This window comes from Pyrgilauda ruficollis, unplaced genomic scaffold (assembly GCF_017590135.1).
Source record: "Pyrgilauda ruficollis isolate IOZ18807 unplaced genomic scaffold, ASM1759013v1 scaffold38, whole genome shotgun sequence".
Taxonomy (NCBI): domain Eukaryota; kingdom Metazoa; phylum Chordata; class Aves; order Passeriformes; family Passeridae; genus Pyrgilauda; species Pyrgilauda ruficollis.
The window spans coordinates 4,994,054-5,008,274 of NW_024525267.1; the positions used below are offsets into that span (position 1 = coordinate 4,994,054).

At 44.2% G+C, this 14,221-nt stretch overlaps 1 protein-coding gene across 20 annotated transcripts in view; it reads right to left on the bottom strand.

Moving 5' to 3' along the window:
* Positions 1-14,221, bottom strand: part of LOC121358211 (exocyst complex component 3-like protein 2) — a 47,809-nt gene that overhangs the window by 14,497 nt on the left and 19,091 nt on the right. For 16 of the 20 annotated variants that reach the window (XM_041476195.1, XM_041476191.1, XM_041476189.1 and 13 more), the window contains 4 exons: positions 8,852-9,169; positions 6,919-7,513; positions 5,081-5,186; positions 1,436-1,510 (listed from right to left, as the gene is read on the bottom strand). In XM_041476195.1, coding sequence (XP_041332129.1) covers positions 1,436-1,510; positions 5,081-5,186; positions 6,919-7,513; positions 8,852-9,137 — 1,062 coding nt within the window. In that variant the 5' untranslated portion in view covers positions 9,138-9,169. The remainder of the gene's footprint in view (positions 1-1,435; positions 1,511-5,080; positions 5,187-6,918; positions 7,514-8,851; positions 9,170-14,221) is intronic. The other 4 variants (XM_041476203.1, XM_041476202.1, XM_041476201.1 and 1 more) reach the window with 2 other exon arrangements.

Genomic DNA, 14,221 nt, shown 5'->3' on the forward strand with positions numbered 1-14,221 from the left:
AGGAGAGCCAGATGGATAAAAGGAAACAGATGGACCCATATGCTGTGCCCTCACAGTGCTCTCAGCCAGAGACAAAGGGTGACTCACATCATGAATGGTTTTTCCACTGCTTATAACAGATGCAAAAGCTCACCCAAAGGGGCTGGATAAAATAAACCATCCCAAAGTGTCAGAAAACCACAGCTGATAAGTTTCCATGACACCTTGTTCATTTTCTATCTGAAGTTTAAGCATCAGCCTGAGAAAATTGAGGAGGTGGTAATTTCATAAGGCTTTCCTATTAATCCAGGCTTTTCCGTCACCCACCCCAGAGCATTCAAACCTGTCAGTTGCATACACAACAGAGGGAATCCACTCATGCTGAAGCATGGCCAGATGTTACAGATATGAGGACTCAAACCATGCTTTGTCCTAGTTCCTGTTAGAAAACTTTCCACTCTGAGCCAAGAGCAGGAAAAAAACCATCTTGGTGACTGAACATCACCCTAGCACAGGTACATCACTGGGCACATCACTGCTCCCTTGATCCAGCAGGTACAGGGCAAGGCAAGGAGGAAACAGTCCCTGATGTGTGCTCTGCATTTGGTGCTTGGGTCTCAGATGGGCCAGAAAAGCCTGTGCTTGCCAGCTAAAGCTGTATCCTCACAAGGAAAACCAGCTGCTGCTGATCTGCAATGCTTCCAATGCCTGAGGCTGCCTGCCATCCCAAAGGACCATGGAGCTACTTCCCTCTCTCATGGCCTGAAATGGGACTGCCACTGGGGTGCTGGAAACGGAGAAGAAAGACACAGTCATGACAGCCCACAGCCATGCCCCTGATCTCCAGCCTCACTTAAGCCCACATGTAAACTCCAGGATTTATTTAATCCTTCTGCAGGTCGTGATCCACACACCCTGTGCCCACAGTACATGCTGCTCACGAGTCAGCAGGGTGTGCTCCTGCAGTGCCCTGGGAGCACTCACCTTTGCTGCGCTCTGCAGAGCCCCCGCTCTGCCCGGGGCAGCATCCCAGCAGGGACAAGCAGGGAGCAGCCTGCCTGCGGTCTGCACTGCCAGCCAAGGGGCCCTGCCACGGCTCAGCAGCTCTCCCTGCTTCTGTAAAAGTGCTCTGCAGAGCTCACACAGAGCAGCCTGGGTAACACACACCACGACTTTCCAAAAGGTTACATAAAGATCCAAGAGTGTGTATGAAAATGCAGCTTCAGCTTGAATCAGCTCAGGCTTCTCTTTAGTTTAGTAAGAAGGTGTTTTTTTCTTTATGTATGCCCAGGGCAAAAACAGGTTTGGGAGCAAACAGACACAGCTTAAGTATGGCAGCCAGCTTGCAGGCTTAACACACTGAGCTTAGACTGGGTCTTGCCAAATACCCGCATGCTTGTGTGCAAAAACACGACTGCCCCAAAGACTGGGAGCTTTTCAGTTCCCCCCAGTTTACCTCAATGACTGCAGCGTCTGCACAAGGGGGTTTCCCAAGATCAAAGGCTCCTTTCAGCGCTTTCCCCACTTCCTTCTAAATGATAAAAGGAAATTAAAAGTACAGTTAAGATACAATGGCATTCATAACGACTTAGATTTCCCAGCCTCTCATTATCCATTTGGGCTAGATGAATTTCTGCCTCCATTTTTTGGCTGTCTCATTTAACCCAAAGCCTGGCTATTTTCCAGCTGACCCAATAACATTGCTCTGTTTTGTTCTACATTGTTTGTTTGAGTTTAAATGATTTGCAGCTTTCTTTCATCCCAGTGTCAGCTTGGGTTATCTACAGTCTTCCCTAGTTAGCTTAGCTCAAGTGAAGGCGCCCACACAGCAAAACAATGCTTAGATACATCTCCATGCCGCCAGCTACTGTAGCTGAGATTTTTCCACCCTTCCTCTCTTCAACCAGCATCCACAGAAACCAGCCAACATTAATTAAAACCATTCCTTGCTTGAGCCAGGGACTTGTGAGTGCAAAGAGGAGCCAGGTTAGTGTTTAGAGCTACTGTCATGGTGAGATGGGCCCCATGGGCTGCACGATGGGAAATTTCCCAAGACTTGGCTGGTTTATGCTAGTTTGAATGGCTGTAAAAACAAAACTAGCACTGCAGAGAAAAGGCTTGTTGCTTAAAACATGATCTGACCTTTATAGAAGCTTTAAACTCAAAAGTCTGGCTTGCTTATTTATTCTTTCATTTCTGAATCTTCCTCCAAGGAATGTAAAGTCTGATGTCCCATTTTGGTCTTTGTTCTTTTCTGGCTGATGAATTAGGAAATTTGTAGCTGTCAGCTGAAGAATTTCATCAAAAGTATATTCAAAACAACTCCTCTCCCATATTCACTGAAAAGTGTTAATCAAAGACAAATAAGCAGTTGTAAACAACCCAGAAAAATTTCTTTCCTCACAAGTGCCATCACCTGACTGTGAGCAAATGTGTGAACACTATGTGCTGAGATAGCACATCCCTGCTGAGCTGCACAAACACTTCAAGCCTGCCCCCCACAATGGGACAAAGCATGGCTTAGTGAGGAACTGCAAGGCAATTAATAACTTGTTGAGGACAGCACTTAGTTGTTTTGGATCAGATTATGTGTCTGCATTAGAAACAGCCTGCTTGTCTGTAGCTCTTGTTGTGATACCAGCACATCAGGCACCAAAGCTCCAATGTGGAGAGGACCAAAACTTCTGCTGTAATAAACAGGCCCAGCTCACTTCTTGTTTCTTCCTGTCTGACCAAAATGTTGCAAGGCTTCAGATCCGTGGATGGTCAGTACACCTGTGCTGACTGCAGAAGACAAAGTTCTCCTTCCTTCCACTTGAAAAAATAGAGGGGTGGTGGGGAGAAGACGGAGAGCCAAGTGATCCTTTGCAGGTCAGTGTAAATGAGTACGAGAATGAGCCCTGGCATCATGCTGGAAGGTCTGCCTTGCACTGCTGTCAAACTCCCCAGTGCAGCAAGAGCAGAGGTGACAGATTGGCAACCCAACTGTTGGCAACAGCATTTTCAGTTCACCAGCTTTGTAACCTCAGAGGCACAAAGCTCCCCTGCCCCAGGTGTGTTCAGATTGAGGGGAATGCTGCCTGCACGCAGAGCTAACCAAGTTCTCCACACTGGAGTTTCAAAGTGGTTTTGAACCCCATGTGACATCTGGGGTTCAGCACCTTCAGATGTGCTCACAGTTCTCCCCACTCATTTCTGTTTAAAGTGCTTTTAGTTTACACAGATATTAGGCTGCCACACCCAAAGATAAGCCAGGCATTCATAAGAAAAGCAGACCATAGCTTATTCTGGGCAGGATCTTTTCATTCTGAAATTTTAGTCATCCATTGAAGTGACAAAAAACACACCATGTGATTTAGGCACAATAATATATGACAATTGCTAAGAGATAATGGCAGGATATTTGCTCAATAACAACTTCCTGTATATTAGCTTAATGAAGGGCTAAATTACCCTAGAAGCAGAAATAGAGGGATAAAGCAGGTTTTATAAGCTGTACCACTGAGCTGAAGAGACATCCATGATTTTTCCATATGGAGTCAGCTTATGTCCACTTAAGCTCATTAGCTTGAATCTGGAGCTGTTCCCAAGCTGGCCAGGTTTGAAGCGAGCTGGGGCAGTGCTGTGCTACACTGTCCAACACTTCCAGCTCTGTTCTTTCTGTTCAACTCAGCTCCACATAGAGCTGTGATGCTTCAGGATCCAAGGTGGCATGAAAACTCAGGGCAGCATGGCACAAAAGCTTATAACCAGATTGAGGTGAGCCTGCTCAGCACATGGTGTATCAGGAAAACAGAAAGCCCGTGGTTAAGCAAAAGCATTCTTCAGCTATTACATTAGAGACAACCAAAAAAAAGTTACATTTCCCATCACCATTAGTCAGCATCTTTGAGGGCTTGTCAATGACTCAGTGACTTGCTCTAGGATAACCTCAGTGGCACTGCCCTGAGTTAAGTCACTTCCTTCATTGAAATAAATGCTAAAAAAAGAGCTTGAGAACACATGGTCTTCCCGAGGGTAATGATTAAAAACAGCCCATAAAGACACTTAAACACTGAAACCAGTAGGCTTTAAGCATATTGTCACCAGCTGGCACTTCCACTCCCATGTTTGTGACTACCTTCATGTTCTTCAGGGAATAATTCTTGAGGAAAATCTCTGCAATTTAGAGTACTTTCCCAGGGATGATTCAGCAGTTTGCCATGGAATTTCCCCTCCTCTGCTCCCCAGGGGCTGGTGGAAATGGAAGGCAAGGGAGCTGAGTGTGGTAACTCCTGCTGTTGCATTTCAGCTTTAGCTGAATAAAAGAGGCCCCGCTGAGCTTTCCAAATAATGTGGTTTCCTCTGGAACTCCCCATTGCTACAACACATCTTCCCTGCTTCATTTGCATTCCACATGTCTCAACAGAAATCTTCAAAGAGGAGTCTTTGCTGAGAAAAGAAAGAGATGCTGCAGCCACAGCGTTGGGGTCACCTGTGGGATCACAAGACAGGATTCTCTGTGGAGGGCTGCTGGGTGGGCACCAGCTGCACATTTTCTTGTGCTGAGTTCTGGAAATAATCTTGCTCTAACATCAGCAGTGTCAGTCCAACAGGCTGGAGAGGACTGTGAGGGGTCCACACACAGGCAAACTTAGCAGCCTCAATATCCTGCACAGCTGAGGCAAAGGGGCTGTAAGAAAACCTAACTTTGCACACTTTGTTAATGATGGGATCATTAACAGATGGAGAGAAGATGAATAACATTTTGAACCGGCCCTCAATAAGGAAGTGGGTTTCACCCATAGTCTCCCTTTCCTCCAGATAAAGGGGCTTCTGAGCAGAGCAGATTGCAGCTCTCTGAATAGACAGCAGTAGGATGAAGAGAGATTTGCAAGTGTGCCAGCATTTCCTTGCTAAGTAGCAAGGACAGGGCAGCCTCCCTTTGGCAGCAGAAAATCATAGATCTTCACACATGGGCTCTGCAATGAAACTTGGTAAAGATGGAGACCTTGGGACTCACACATGCCTGAGCAGAGCTGGCTATTTAACAAGAGCACCCCTTAATTTAAAACCACGGGAATAAAACCAGCAGATTGGGGTAAAACTCCTGAATTCTTACCCGTGCAGTTGCAAGTAACTTTTCCTCAGTCTTCAAAAGAATCCACACGAGGCACTGTGCACCAAGGGAAAGGCTGTGCTCGGGTCTCACACATGCCTGGCTGCCTCTGTGTGCAGAAACAAGAGCTCAGCAGAGGGGCAGCTTCCCGCGGGTCCCCAGCGTCGCCTGCCTGGCACCCCTCCTTGGCACCACAGCCTCACACTAAGCAAACAGGGTGCCCTGCAAGAACCCAGCAGTGCTTGCCAAGCTTGGGCAGCCACAGCACAGTAGATGATCTTGAAAATGGCCTTTTGCCAGTTTTTCTTTTGTGCTGTTTCTTCTCCTTCTTCCTATATTTGCTGCCCAAGTTGAGGTTTATGCTTGTTCCCCTCTCCCCTTCCCTCACTGCTGCTGCTCAATTCCTTCTTAAGCTCGGGGAGAGTCTCCCAAGCACACTTACATGAGTGCACAATTTTGCAAGTGTCACATACTCTTTCTGAATGGAATAAGAAGCAGCTATATACCAAGACAACTGAATCTATGCATGAGCTTTCATAGAGGTTGTAACTGTATTTAGAGAAGAAAAATCAAATGCTGAAGTTTGGCATCTCTGCTCTTCTCATTTCTACTTTTTTCATTACCATCTGACTAATACAGTCACTGCTCTTACTTGTTTGGGTTTTGGGTTTTTTTCTTGAAGGGATTCTGCATTTATATAATGCATTTTTTTTTCCTATATTCAACTTCTCTTTATATAATTAAATTACATTATTTTTCACCTCCACTTTCATTAAGGTTTTCAATATTTAATAAATCCATTACTCCAAAGTTTTACTATTTTAAAAGCAGCAGTAAAAGGGATGCCTCCTGACCACATCTACCATGCGCCTGATGAGGTCAGGGTGTACCCACCACACTGTTTCCCTCCTTCGGGAGCTGGCTGGGTGAAGGGACTACCTGATGAACTGCTAATGAGCTAATCAAGGGTTTATAAGTGTAATTAATACAAGGAACAGAGAAGCTGTGGGCTTGGATGAAAGCAATCAAATAATCCAAAAAGGCTAAGAACTATTAGGCATAAGTAGATTGGAGCTGCCAAATAGCAATTAAACCACGGACACAGAGAATCAAACGCCTCATCTACCATAATAAAAGGAATCACAAGAAAGTTTCAGGCTTTGATGACACCCATAGGCTTTGAATTCACATTGGGCCAAGGGGTCCCAGATGTGCCTTCAGAGAGACTCTTCAGAGAGAAAGCCATGTCTGTTTCCCCAGACTTGGGCAGGAATTTAATGATCTGTTCCTTGTTTTTCCTGTGATCTGAACACTAATGAAGGAAATACAGAAACAGCTGGGAAAACTACAAGCCAGATAAAGCAGTGGGAGAACTAAGGGTGAAACGAGAAATCCATAGAGCACCATGCTGACATAAAGGCCAGAGAAAATCGCGAAACAAGAGAAATCCATAGAGCACCATGCTGACATAAAGGCCAGAGAAAATTACTCTGGGGTAATTGGAGTATTATGGACCTTGTTAAAAAAGGCTTGATGCAAGGAAAGAAATTGTTCAATAAATCAGAAAACTGTGCATGTCCAACAGCAGTCCAGCAGAAAAAAAATCTGCCCACCTCAGGTAAATCAATGAATCTGGTATTAAGGATTTAGAAAGAGGCAATACTGCAATTAAAAAAGGCTCTGCTTCTGAGAGCACAGAAGATAAAAGAGGCAGTGGGCAAATTTAAACTCAGCAAGAGTCCTGATCATCACTGTGTTATCAGGAAGCAGGGACTGCTCTCAGAAACAAAAAAAAAATAGAGATATAGAAAAATGTAGGGAAAAAAGTCCTTCAGACATACCTTTTGTACATTTTAATGCTCCATCCATAAATTAAAAGGCTTTGGCTGAAGCTGAAACAGTTACTGTCAGTAAGTGTGGCAAGGTGAGAACACAAAGAGGCGTGACAGCAGCGGGCGTAGGTGACGAGCAGTCCTGCATCCCTGAAGACATCACTGCTGTGCTCCAGGCTGGGGAGAAACTTCGTTTCCAGCTGACTCAGGTGCTGGTTTAGTGCAGTCTCATCTGTGTCACTAGAGGAAGCAAACGGGGGAATCTGGGCTGTCATGTACTGAATTAGCTTTTCCTCCAGATCTTTTCTCCAGAAGTTTGGGCTCCAGGTGGAAACAGGATCTGTCTCTAGGCCGTTGCCAAGCCGCTCTGCTTCCTTCTGCTTCTCCCACTTCAGTGATTCCCCCACTGACTGCAATGGCTCCAGGAGCATCCTATCACTTCCACTGAGTGCTTCTCCCACTACAGTCCACATTCGTTCAGCCAGCAGCACATAAAGTGATTCAGACTTTCTCAAACCATCATTTCCAGAATGCTCCAGATTATGAATTTGATCACAAGCTTCCAAAAATTTTCCTTGCTCAATAAATCTGCAGATGATTTCCTCTGCAACAGAATAAGAACACAACTTGCTGTTTGTTCACTTATCTACAGGACCATCACTTTAATATTCAAGTTATGAAGTATCTAGTTTATATCTATTCCAGAATTCCTCAGGATCTACTCAAGATCAGCCCACTTAATGTCTAGCACTAGCACCTCTCAGTTTCCTCAGGGCAAGCACATTTTTGTTCCTAAATTTCTTTCATCCTTTTTCCTCCAGGTTAACCAAGCCTGCAGATTAGTCTGCAGCTTTCTGCCATCATTCCGGAGACCTCCTCATGTGAGCAGTGAAGGTTCATTAATTACACTCTTCCTTAACAAGTGTACCTTCTCTCCAGAAGAAAAGGAGCATCTTCTGAACAAGCCAACAGCTGAAAGCCAAGCCTGGAAGGAACTCTCTGCCTCCTCTACAGAAACCCTGGAAGGGCCAAAGTGCTGCAAGCTCCCTTGGAAAGAAAATTTTCAGTGCTGCCTGTTTCCAGTGTATCTCACCTAGCACATGCAGTCAACCAGCAAGAGTTAAATGTACTCTCACAACAGATGCACATTGCTGCAGGGTTTTCTCCATGTATTTTATAGATTACAAGGTTGAGCAATGAAGGGTTAAGGTTTGCCAAAGGTATCTGGAGCAGAGCCCAGAGGACAAATCGAACTTGATGAGAATTCAGGGAAAGTTAAGTAAAGCCAGAAGCAGCGGGACTTAAATAATTCAGGATACAACTTTGGATGTAGAGTGAAGAATGAAAGGATTATGAGCTTCCACTATGTTTTGTCTACATCCTTCCTATCTTTCCTCTATGAAAGCATCCCATATGTGAAGTAAGAATTAAATCAAACAGGACTGGAGGGAGGAACATGACATTAAATGGAGAAGGGTTGATGCAAGGATGTTCAGTAAAACAACTGGCAAGTTATTCAGGAGGGGCCTACAAGCTGCACCCATCCTGCCTCAATACATGCAACACATGGGAAATGTTTAATTGGCACAGCCAGGCTGTGTGCAACCCACCTCCCCCTCCCATCTGTGGAGGAACAGCACAGTCACATGGTTGGGGTGTCAGCCACACATACATCATCATTCTCACAAGACACATCAGGAGTCTTTGCAGAGATAAAAATAAGAACAGTAAAGAGAAACATTTGTGAAGCAAATAAAAAGTGAAATATAGAACTGCCCAGAGTAGCAAGTGTAGAGCTCAGAAGGGACAAGAATTCAGGTGAAGGATGGGGAGGAGGAGAGTGGAAAGCACCTAATCCAGAAGCTGATGAAAAACAAGAGCCTGAAGGATGGGAGGGGCAAAGAAGATCCAGGCCTGGACCCAGAGATAACTTCAAGGTTACCTGCAGGCGTCCCTCTCTCCACTCCTTTCCTACTGCTTGGCCTCTTCAGCAAATTCCCTGCCACATCCTCAGCACCAGCCTTCTCCACCATTTCCTTCCCACCAACCACAGTCTTCAGCAATTTGCCTGCCAAAGTTTTCAATTTCCCTTTCCTTTTTGCCTCCTGCTTCTTTCTCTCCTCCTGTGTGGCCTTGGGCAGTATTCTTGCATTTTCCCCAGCCATTTTCTCCCCCTTCTTGTTGCCTCCTCCCACAAAGGCTGCCCAGGAATGCTTTCTCTTCTGCATGATCCAAGCTGATTCAAGTGCTTTCTGTCCAGCTGGGAATAATATCAAAAGAAAACATGAGAAACAGTTCTATACAAAGTAATCTTAGTGTCTATCTCCTAGAGAAGTTCTCTCTTCTTCTGACTTATTTTTTTTCTGAGCAGCTACAGGCTTCAACTGCCTTTGAAAAAGTCTAACCTGGTTCCTGTCTGTGCCAAGTGAGGACACTTTTATAGGCTTGCAGCCCTATTATGTAATCCTTCCCTCTTCTGGGTAAATAATGTCAAAAACCTCACACATAATCTAACCACAACCACTGGGGGAAAGCCGGGGGGATTTTTAGCATTTTCTAAACTATTAAAATATCCCTGCATTGCCAGTTATCTTGATGACAATCCTATCTGTTTAAGGGAGTTGATTAGTAACAACTTTTATGAAGCACACATCCTTTTCCACCCACCCTGCATGCCCAGGCTGCACCTGAGCTTTCCTTTGGCACGGAGATCACATCTGGGTTTGGAGCCAAGTTTTCCCTGACCTCCCTGCAAGCCTAGTGCCAGCCACCAGGGATGTAAAGGCCCAGAGAATGGGTGTTGGTTTCCATGTTCTAATAACACCCTTCAGAGGAGATAAGAACAATCTCAGCCTTCTGGAATGTGCAATATTCCAGCAACTATGTACACTATTACGTATTATTTTAAATTTATACACACACACACATGGATATAAACAGCATCATATTGGAGCAATCCACCATGTGAGTGTGTGTGTGTGTGTCCATACATGTATGCACACACATGGATCAGTTCACCAGCCAATATCCACAAGTGAAGAAAAAGGAGGTTTGTGTCTGCTTAGCACGAGATCCACATTGGGCTGCTAAAGATTCTGACCATAAACCACAGAAAAAATTCCTCCACAGAAAGTATCCTTTAAATCCAGGAGCTTGCATTTAAAATAGATTTCTTTTAAGTCCATACATTGCTTGAGAACTTGGAGAGGAGTTGAAATGCTGTTCTTATCATGCCCCTCTTGCAAGACAATTACAAGCTGGGTTTAATTCTCCATTCCATTATTATAAAGATTAAATCAAAAAACTTGAGGATTTTCATCAGCTGAGGACAGTTTCTATTAATCATCACAAGCTGTATTGATTCAAAACCGTGCACTATGCAACAATGATTTTAGGCGTATGAATTTAAGGGGTGATTTTTCCACACATCATCTAGACTGTTTCAAGTATGTTAATTCATATTTCTGGGTTTAATGCCTGCAGTTTCTTCCAAGATTTTCTACATTTTTATGATAGTAAAATTCCACTAATTTCCTTCTTGGAAACCACATAAATGTTATGTTGTTCTGGCTCTTTTATCAGTGCTTCATTCCACCAGCATGTTATCACAAAGCTGTTTGATTAATTAGTAACAATAGGGAGGAGGAAGTAAATACATTTCATTTGGAAAGAGAAACAGAAATTCCAGCAGTGGTCACACATTTGAGCTGCTGCCAGTAGGAAATACTGAGGTTGCAAAATACAGTGTTTTCCAAGCTTGTGAATAAAGTTGAAAATTGAGAGGCTTTATACACATTCCATTTTGACCTTAATTTTTAATCAGCTGAAGTTAAAATGTTTCATTTGGAATGTTATAGCTGCACAGTATGTGAATACAAAATGGAGTAAGAGGGTCAGTACTGAGAAAATTCCAGGCATGCTGAAACCCTTCAGCAATATTTTCCCATGAAAATTCTAACACAATATGTTTATGTTTCACTTCATCAGCATTTTTCCAACAAGTCTGTCTCTAACAAAAACCATTTCCCTAGACTTCTCTCTGGAAGGAAATTAGATGTCAAAGTGCCAGTCCTGAAGGCAAGACTCTCTGCAGTACACAGATTTTGAACACACTTACAATTGCAGATCGTGCCCTAAACTGTGGCAGCATGATGTGTGGGAATTGCAGTGTTTTACCAGAAAGCCTCTTTCAAGGGAATACAATACAAGCCTGTGGAAAGCAGGGAGTGACAGCAGAGATGGACTGACATCCTGAGGCTAGGACCAACTCTTATTCCATGGACCACTTGATCCATCAATCAAGGGAATGTCAGGCACTCTCCAAGATGAGAGGGCAAGCAGAGGCAGAGCAGCCATGCCTCCAGCAGCAGGCAGCCAGGAGCCCCCTGTGAAGGGACAGCAGGGCGGGGATGGTCAGTCTGACCAAGGTGCTGAGCCCAGCAGCAGCAGGGAGTGATGCCCCAGCAATCCCTTGTCACCCACTCTGCACCCCTGCCCACAGTGGCTTTGGGTTGGAGGATGTTGTCTCCGGGGGGAATGCACTCTTGCAGGAAGGGACGTGGCACCAGGGAGCTGCCCAGAGGCCAGCCTGCTTTTCTGGGCATGTGTACCTTAACAGCACACACAGGGGGTACAGGCCTCTCCCCTCTGTCTCTAATGCTGAGATTCTGCAGTTAAAACATGGGAATTATTTGAGTCTCTAGGAACATCATCCAGCACAGGGCTCCCATGGGTGCTGTTATGGCAAGACAGGCAAAGCTCACAGGGAAGATACACCTTTACATAAAAGTGTCGCGATCAAACTAGAACAGAGGTTTTTCACAAAGAGTTTCCATAATGCAAAGGGGATTGTTTACTGTCCAAAACCATTGGTTTGGGCAAAGGAACTGGTGCACAGCCACATTTTATCTGCTCCTTCCATGGGCTCCTGAGCTGCTCACCCAAGGGGAGCCATTCCAAGGAAAGAAGGGCAATAGGAAACCAGAAGGACACAGGACCAAGAACAAGGACAGTTCTGCTTCTGAACAAACTCCTTTGTCAGGTGTACAAAATGACTTTCTTCTTCCTCCAAAGCCATTTCTTGGAAGCCAGCCCGCTCCTTCTTCCTGGTGTTTCAATGCCTTCATTTATCCACAGTGGGATTTTCCTAGCAGGGTCATTTTCCCTGCCATGACCCTTACTATGCTTACTGTGAAAGAGAAGCAATTTGTCTCCTAGGAACATCCTCAGCATTCAGGAGTTTCCCTCATTTCCTGGAGCTCCTAGAAAAGTCCACAGCCTCCCCACATCACTGAGACTCTGTCTTCCTATCTCAGAAAAACTGTAACTCCTTTGTCTTTGGGATTTTCCATTAAACAAGTGAATATCTTGGAGAAATTTTTATATTGTTTCCCTGTTGACTTAACTCTTTATCTTGCTATTTCCTAATTCTTCTGCCTATATAGATAAAATCTGTTCATAACAAGTGGATTGTGTGCCTGGCTTGAACAATAGGTGTTTGGTCTTCATGTTATTGGATGAAGTCAGACTATTAGCATGACAAATTAAATGACTTTGCAAGAGTCCAATTACATTAATATTCCAATTCCAGCAATGCAGTGATGCCCCTGCTTGCTTTGCAGAGATATTACATGAACACAGTCAGGCATAGACAATGGAAACTTTGTGTTCAGCAGCATCTGTTATATGAAATACACTTGGTCCTAAGAGGCAGGCGGATTGCAGTATCTGGAGAGGTTTTTCACCTCCCTCTTTTATTTCCAGAACATGCTGGTACTTTCCACCACTTTGAACCAAAGGCATGAAACATGGCAGACAGGAATATTGATTATGATGATAAAACGTGCAGAGTATGGCACAGAAAGATGTTGGACTCCTAGGATGTAAAACCACTCTGTGAAGCTATATTGCAGTCAGACAATGTGTTCCTCCACTCACACACAGCACCTTTGATTTCATCAGCAATCAAAGAGCAAGTCTCTATTCCAAGCAAGGTAGGGGTTTTTGGAGAGATACAAAACAAACAAACCAACAAAGAAACAAAAGTACCTTCCCCTCACATTTGACACTGCAGCTGGTGTTGCCATCACGGTTGTATGCAAGAGGTGACTTTGCCTACTGTGCACAGTCAGATGTTTATTGTCCTGTGAGAAGCATACATTAATTCTTATTTCCTAAAGATAACTCCACTTCCTTATGAAACAAGACAACACAGCCAGAGGTTGCATGTATCTCTGTATTCATGTGATCCCCTGCCCTAATGCACAAGAGTGGATTTTAAGTCAGTTTTAACCAGTTTTAAAGCCAGTTATAACCAAACTGGCAGAAGGTGGCTCACACAAAATAGTATATCCTTACACTTAATAAACATCCACATCTGAGGAGAGGATAGACCTTCGGTGCCCTGGCTAAGGAAGAGAACACAGCATGAACTCAGCCTTTATTTCATATCAGAGGCTCCACCCGGCAGCGCAGTTGGAAGGTACACAAACATGGTTTTCTTGCCTCTGGTGCTCACCAAATCCCCTGTACTCTCCAGATGACCTGTGTGCATGTGCAAATAAAGCAGCACAAATATTTAATACAGGCAGCCTCTCCTATAGCAACAGATGAAACAGAGTTTCTTCCCTAGAATGATTCCCAGCCCCAGGCTGCAAACTCTCACTGCCTGAGATCTGTGCCACCCCAAACATGGCACTGATTTTGGAGCAAAAGGGAAAGAAGAAAGCTTCTTCCTTTCTCTTCCTGAGTGTGTTTGCTTGAGTAGCCTTTCTCTGCTCTGGCACTTATTTTTATCCCATTTTGGAAGAGTTAATCTGAAACATCTGTCCTTCTCTGGATTTATCTGAAACTGGAGGAATTTGGTTTACGAAGAGAGGACAGGCAGATGGATTGACAGAGATGCTGCATGGTCCCAGCACTTTCAGCAACTACACTAAAGCCCAAAGAATAAGTTCCCCGAAGAATTGGATACTGCTCCTTCCCCTGCCCTGAACACTGAAACATAACATTCATTGGATGTGATATAAAAATTTTGCACTGCGTCTGTTTTTCCTCTCATTGTAAGAACCCCATTTCGAACTGACCTCAATTTTCACTTAATTAGTAGCCTACTTTGCTGTTCCTTTAGAACATTTTTAGCTAATTCCTGGGGATTTTGCCTAATTATGTTTTTACTTTTCAGAATGAAACAAGCATTGCTTTGAGGAAGATGCTTCCTCTTTTGACAAAAATGGCAATAGCAGCAATAATAAATAAAACACAAAATCCCCAAAATTGCAAAAATTAACTGTAAAGAGTCAGGCAATAGAAG